The following is a 7,488-nucleotide window of genomic DNA, read 5'->3' on the forward strand; positions in this document are numbered from 1 at the left end:
AAACTTGTCAAACATAGTTATGGGGGATTTCACTGCTGAGGAGATATTTAGTTGCCTGAGAAAAGGAACCAAAAAATAGAATGCATTTCTGCAGTAGAAATTATATAACCTTTTAACATAAAGCCAATATATTATGTTTGGCTTTTTCACAATAAAAAAATTGCATCATGACCAAAAAATATGATTAACAATCCATTCATAGCACAGACAGGTGTATGTAAACAGATGCCTATATCTGACTGCTGCCTTTACTCACCAACTCATGCAGTAAGTTATACCTCATTTCAAATCTGGTACAGCAAAAATATCTCCCTTCAGGCATGAATATTTTTACAAATCTATTTTTACTTACTTACCAATTATAAGAGTTGGGGAAATGTAACTTTGTGGGAATTATTTATGTATTCCGAAGTGGGAGAAAAATGAACTCTCAGCTTCACTCTTGTGCAAAAAAAGCACATATTTTGGGTAGACAGTCTTCATTGAAGATAGCAGACAAACTGCATTTGCTGCAGAGAAGCAGGTAAAATAAAAATAAAAAGTGATATTATACCAAAATTTCTGACTGTAATGCTATCAACAAATATAGTCACAGGAGACACCAGTAGAATCTCTTTCAACAATAATATAATAAATATAAAGATCTATTTAATCATATCGTAAAACAGGTATATTTGCTTGCAGAAATAAATAGTTTAATCGAACACCAATTATTTACTTTCATAAAACAAACCGATGGAATAAAAACTAATTTTATTGCTATGCCAGAAGGAAACTGACTAAATACGATTTCAATTAAACGTTGCCACTTTGGCAGCTGAAAAGATCACAATATCTTGGAAAGAACAAATGTTGGTTTCAGGGGGGGAGCAACAAATCAATCCAGTTGCACCCCAATGTGCAGTTATTACTCACAGCATTTTTCTACAGCAATTGGCTTCTGTAGCCTTTGGCTGAAGGTGAGCGAAGGGACAGATGACTCCCAGCTCTAGGCGGCAGGTTATTAATGTGGCACGATGTGGGACACCCCGCCACTTGCTGGACACACCCAATCCGTTAGCGTCCACTAAACTCCTGATATCCACTTGATCTTGAACTTGCTATTGTTTGTGACTGCGTTCCGTTTGCTCGGGTATATTGGCCATCATGGCAGATGCTTCAGCCGAGCCAGCCTCTTTGGTACCACCCAAGGTAGCCAGAACCCCCAAATGTTCTAGGTGCCGAAATCACGGCCTATTGGTACCGGTTCGGGGTCACTCTGGGCGCTGCGCTCGGAAGTTTTGCACTTGCCCAAAATGCTCATTGATCAGTGAAAGGGCCAAGATCCTGGCAGCTCACAAACAACTGCGCAAATCGGCTCCGCAGGCAGAATCAGCCGCCCCAGAGGGAGGTGAAGGGGGCAACAGTAAGGCAGCTACAGGGGCAGGAAGCCATAAAGAGATAGGCCAGGCGGTCGTGAAATATTCTGATATTGGTACGTAGTGAACAGTCTGCTAACGTCATTGTGTATCTTGAGCACCTATCTTTTGCTTAACTTTGTAAGTGTAACATTCGCTCTTTCTTGCTTTGTTTTTCATTTTCTTCCTTTCCTTTTACCCATTATTACGGCCCCGTTTTGTATTTCTCTTAACTAATACCTCTACTTTCTCCCCTTTGCTATTCTAAAGGCAATTGAATGAACTGGACATCTGGGGGGGATTTCAGGTGCCCTAATGGGCCAGGCCTACCAGGGTACTAATGCCTTCAACTGCATCTGTCATGTATTAACTGTAGTTACATAGTGCTGTTCCAGAGACATGTTCAGCTAGATTCCTATGGTTTGTTACCAGTAGTACAAATTGCCATAAGTAGATGAGAAACTAGCACAATAAATGGTAGTCCCAGCACCTTGCCTTCAGTCACACCCCAAACTAGTTATTTCCAACAAAATAAAGATTGTAGACACACCTGACAAAATGGGAATTGTTCACCACTTGTGCCCAATAAAAGCTTGGTATAGCAATAGAAAGTTAAACCTACTTTCTTAATTTTAGTGAGAATCTGGCAACATTTCCATGTTTAAAGGGTTACTGTTAAAAGCAAAGTCTTTACAATTTTCTAAATATTAATGTAATTTTTGACAAGCAACAGCCAACAAAACCCCTGCCTCTTTTATGGATTTTAGATATAGTTGCAGTGTAGTAGTAGTAGTATATAGTAGCAGTGGGTAATATAGTGGCTACTGCACCACAAAACAAATCCAGATCAAAATAAATGGTTCAGTAGTATATACTGCCCTGTTTTGTAGGCAAATGTCATGAGGTCATTTTGACTGCTGCCATCTGAAAACAGCAGTGCTCAAAATTACATTCTCTTGGGGTAACAATTAAATGATAGTAAGCAGAGCTGCCATAACAAATCAAAAAAGTTCTCACTATGCTAAGTAGCCCATATGCATTTTATTTATGTTAAACATGAACCTCTTCTTAATAATTATTTTTTGGCCCCAGAGTGAGAACAGCATGACCAGGCCCCCCATTAAGACCCAAAACACATCGGGCTTGGGACAAGTGTCCCACCTGCCCCTCCCCCCGTTGGTGGCCCTGATAACCAGGCCCCCGTTAAGACCCAAAACACACCAGACCTGGGACAAGTGTCCCGCCATCCCCCTCCCCCCATGGTGGCCCTGGTAGTATCCCTGTATGACAGTGAGACACTAGGCATTTTGTCCACTGTTGCCATCTCGTGGAAAACGGCAGATAAATACCCCCCCTTTGCATGTTACCACTAGTATTTGCTATTGAACATAACATGACTCATTTGCGTCTGATTTGTGAAATGGACACAACTGTGCGTGTGTTTTGCTGTAAAGCAGACACAGTTGTGCTGAATATGTTTGGAATCTGCCTGGCATCAGTTCCAGTGTTTACTCAAATCAGTTCCATTGTTCTGTGTGCAAATTAAATCTGCACCGGATTCTTTAGCCACTAGTGTGCTGCCTCTATTGATGCAGGGCGCTGAGGGAACCTTAGAACCAAAGGCAGGAAAGACTAATTGCCACTGATCACAACCATAAAGAAGTGTGCAGATGACAGTAGTGGGCTTTGTGTGCCACTACCCTTAAACTAAGGGTTTCATTTTTAGTGAGGCCAAATTTTTTATTCACATGAGACTTTGTCAACCTTTAACTTATGAAGAATTAGAATGGGATCTATTATCTGGAAACACATTATCTAGAAAGCTCCACAATACATGAATGCTACATTCCATAGCATTCTATTGTATCAAACAAGTTTTATTTTTTCATTACATTATATTACATTATAAAACAGTAGTTTGTATTGATGGCAATTATGTTTTTTAATAGCCATAAGGAATGGTGCCCAAACTCCAGAAAATACTTTGCCATAGACAATACTGAGACTTGCCTCTGCTAAAACACATGTAGAGCCAATTATCAGTAAATGATCAGCATTGTCTATTTTAGTAGCCACGACAAGTAGCTGCTACTAGTAGCCCCATGTGTCTTCACCCTAAGGGCTCTGGTACACGGGGAGATTAGTCGCCCGCGGCAAAACTCCCTGCTCGCGGGCGACTAATCTCCCCGAGTTGCCTTCCCTCTGCCATCCCACCGGCGAACATGTAAGTCGCCGGCGGGATGGCAGACGCGGCGGCGCGATTTTGCGCAAATCGCCGAAAAAGACTCGCGAGTCTTTTTCGGCGATTTCGCAAAATCGCGCCGCCGCGTCTGCCATCCCGCCGGCGACTTACATGTTCGCCGGTGGGATGGCAGAGGGAAGGCAACTCGGGGACATTAGTCGCCCGCGAGCAGGGAGTTTTGCCGCGGGCGACTAATCTCCCCGTGTACCAGAGCCCTAACAGTTTTTTACAGTACCGCAGCAGCTGCAGCTTATCTATTGTTAATACCTGTATTTCTTTTTTAGAAACTTCATATGAAACAGAAACAGGAAACCTGTAACTCTGCAAATGTTTTTTTAGCAGCGTTTAGAAAGCTGCTTACAGTCCAAGGTGCCATAGCCTTACCAACATAAATGCACTTTTATATCACATTTATATGTATACATGTGATTTAAAAGAACAGTGTTCTCAAAAACATATAACTCTTTACTAATACAAGTTCCACATTTTTCTGTGCAGGTCCCCCACCACATCACCTTGAGTGCATGCCTAACATGGAGTACTTTGAAAGGGAGACCAGCAGGATTTATCCAGCATATCCACCAATGTGTACCTATCCACCATTTTCTATGGGGTTAAAGGTTGCTCCACCTGGGTATGGGGGAGCCATTCCACCAATGGGCATTCCATTCCCAGGCATTCGACAGTGCCACCCAGTGAGTTTTTCCCAATGCACAGAACAAATGTACTTCTCTCTTGTGTTCTGGAAATGGGGTTAAATTAATAATTACAGTTAATAACTGGAAAACCCTAAATTATTAATAAAAATTTTGATTTTAGGAGTTAAGTTGGCTGCAAAATGTTTTAGTCCGTTTCCATGAATATGATCTTTGTAAAACAAAATTTATTACTGTGGCAACAGTCCACAATAGCTGTATTTAGTGTAAGAACATAAAAAGAAGACATTATAGGGGTAGTGAACTTAAAGTAGACATTCTGAGATCATTTAGCATTTTGTTCAGCAGCTCTCTAGAATCTCAGTTGCTATCTGGTTGCTAGGGTCTAATTTACCCTAATGGTCAGGTAGTGGTTTGGATGAAAGCCTTCAATATGAATAGGAAAGGGCCTATAGAGAAAGATAAGGAATATAAAATAGCAATAAAATGATAGCCACACAGAAAAATTTGCTGGACTCAGTCCCCCCAATTTGAAAGCTGAGGCAGAAGAGGAGACCAAATAATTCTAAAACTATAACCAATAAAAAATACAGATAGATTGAAAAGCTGTCAAGAATAGGGCATTATATAGCCTATGGTATTTTATGGCATTCTAAAAGTTAAAGGGGAACTACTACCAGTTTTAAAAGTTAGCTACAACCTAACGAGCAGGTGGTCAAGTTAGATTAGTGTTCTAATAGCCACTAGAAAAAACAAACTTTGTTTCTATGAAAACTCTCAAATATATTGTTTGCAGATTCCAGATGCAAGAAGAGATTTCCAACATGGGTATTTCCCTTCTGTACCTCAGTTTATGCCACCTGGCTTCCTTCATGGAACTCAGTACCATCCTGTGCCTATGAGTGCTGTTGGAATGGCAGAGTTTAGCAGAGAAGTGTCAGGTAGGTGGAGATTTTTAATTCTTGAATCACATGATGTCATAATGTGGTTTTTCAGCAGAGCAGTTTTGACTTTTTATGAAAATATGTGCTTCCTGGCAAATTAACAGCATACATTACACAAGCTTTTGCAATAATAAAAAGCATTCATATAACTATGAATAAAGAGTTTTTGCCCCTATTTAGGAAGAATAATAATGTTTGGTTGCTTAAAGGTGAGCTATATATGTCACTGCCTTGTACAACATGTTTAACTGCGTATAATGAACCCTCATGCTCACTGTTTTGGGATTAGTTTGGGTCAATTTGCCAGGTGTCACACAAATTATAACTGTGAATGTAGAGGGGCATAAATACACAAGTGTATAATGTGTCATAACCAAAAGTTTTAGGAACCCACAACAAATTATTTAGCACCCACACCTTATAAAAAATATGTTCCACACATATAGTATATATTGTTGTTGCACATGTCAGCAGAGGGGATATTTTCTGGGAGAGTACTATATAAAATACATTGACTGTCTTCTATTCTTTCTTTATTTGCTAAACCATTGAAAATATGATTTCTGAATATATTTTTTCTAGGCATGAGCACTGTTAACAGCCAGAGCTTCATGATGATTCCAGAGAAAAGTCAGGGAGAGAACAAAGAGCCAAGCATCTAGGATGTTGTATGTCTAAGCTGAAACTAAAAGTGCAGGCTTAACCTTTTTAGTGACAGCAAATATAAAATCTATATCTATATTCCTATATAAAAGGGCCATTGTTCTGGTGCTGTAGCTTTTAAACTTGTTTACTGGCAACATGCGGCAGCAAAATCAGAGGACCCTGGCACTTAGAGAGTTGAACCTTGCTTGGGTCTTAGAATGTCTATAAAAGTGTATTTTAACATAATATAAGTGTTTTCAGACTGTGATATTGTTGTATGCAGTGCCAATTAGTTGAACAGGCATGAATTTTATTCAGAGTTCTAACTTACTAGATTTCTTTTTAGCTGACCATACTTTGTGGGGCATATTTACCAGATAATTCACAATAAATTTAACAAGGGAGGGTTTTAATGTTGTGTAGAAGTTAATTGAGTTGTTAAGTTTTATTTTGAGAAATATTGCACAGAATAATCTCTAAGTAAACGTATTTTCCTCTTGTGTATTAACTGTTTACTATCTATACCAACATATTTTATTATTTAAAACTTAGATGAGCTGTGTGTTTTATCTAATACAGAAATGCAATATTTATTGAATGTAAAAAGAAACTTAATGAATTCCTACTCCCTGTGGTAACTGTATTACACCAAGATGATCTGTAGGGAGCACTAGTGCACAGACAGCAAGTCTTGCATACATAATGGGGAAAAGCATCAAAAGTTGAAATAGTACTTTTCATCTGTTAAATTAGAAAGTACTGAAATGTTAATCAACTTTTAGATTAATATGTTTTATTTTTAAATAAGATTGTGCTGTTTTGAATGGATGTGTTCTCACACCAATTTTATTTGATTCCTTCTTCACACATATATCAGATTCTGGTTCAGAAAGTAATGTATTTTGCTGTTCTTTTGGATAACATTTCTTTTTATCTGTTTTGCCAACAATAAAAGTTGCTAAAAAAAATTGAAGTGTATCAGTAAATCTGTGAGTGTAGCTAAAAATAAATGAAAATCCAGACATTGTTTAAAATAAATCAATGGAGGAAATCTTGATACAAAGCACAAAGTATTTTGCACAGAATGGTTTTTACTCCAGGAAGGATCATGTCCAGTTGAGTGTACATCATAGTATCACAGTGAAAAGCCAATTGCATTGACCTACTCAAATCTGATAACTTTCAGTGTGACTGATGTAAGGTGCTGACAATAGCCTGGAACTGTACAGTACATGAAGACACTGAAGGGCTCATTTACTAATTCTGGGTCAATTTGCCCTATTGCAGTAATCCATGACAACCAATCAAATCTTTGCTTTTAATATTCTTCCTGCAGCTGTCTGAATAAAACTAATTACTTATTGGTTGATATGGTTTTCCACTCAGATGCAGATATGCTAAATGTTAGTAAATGAGCTCAGGTATTTGCCTGGTGACCAGCTAGGCAGTGTATAGTTATGGCTTTTGACTGGTGAGACACAGAAAGTCTTGAGCCATATGGGAATACTTCAGGGCACTTTAAGATATGTAAATATTGTTTATGAGCAGCCACATGAAAATGACTGATCTAGACCTGGCCTTACCATGTGTTTAATGGTTTTATA

At 38.7% G+C, this 7,488-nt stretch overlaps 1 protein-coding gene across 1 annotated transcript; it reads left to right on the forward strand.

Moving 5' to 3' along the window:
• The first annotated feature begins 919 nt into the window (after nt 1-919).
• dmrtb1 (DMRT like family B with proline rich C-terminal 1) lies at nt 920-6,852 on the forward strand. Its single transcript, XM_002931427.5, has 4 exons — nt 920-1,474; nt 4,138-4,334; nt 5,092-5,236; nt 5,822-6,852. The coding sequence occupies exons 1-4, from the start codon at nt 1,147-1,149 to the stop codon at nt 5,899-5,901; spliced, it is 750 nt and encodes a 249-aa protein (XP_002931473.2). The 5' UTR covers nt 920-1,146; the 3' UTR covers nt 5,902-6,852.
• The last annotated feature ends 636 nt before the right edge of the window (nt 6,853-7,488 follow it).

Source organism: Xenopus tropicalis, chromosome 4 (genome assembly GCF_000004195.4).
Source record: "Xenopus tropicalis strain Nigerian chromosome 4, UCB_Xtro_10.0, whole genome shotgun sequence".
Taxonomy (NCBI): domain Eukaryota; kingdom Metazoa; phylum Chordata; class Amphibia; order Anura; family Pipidae; genus Xenopus; species Xenopus tropicalis.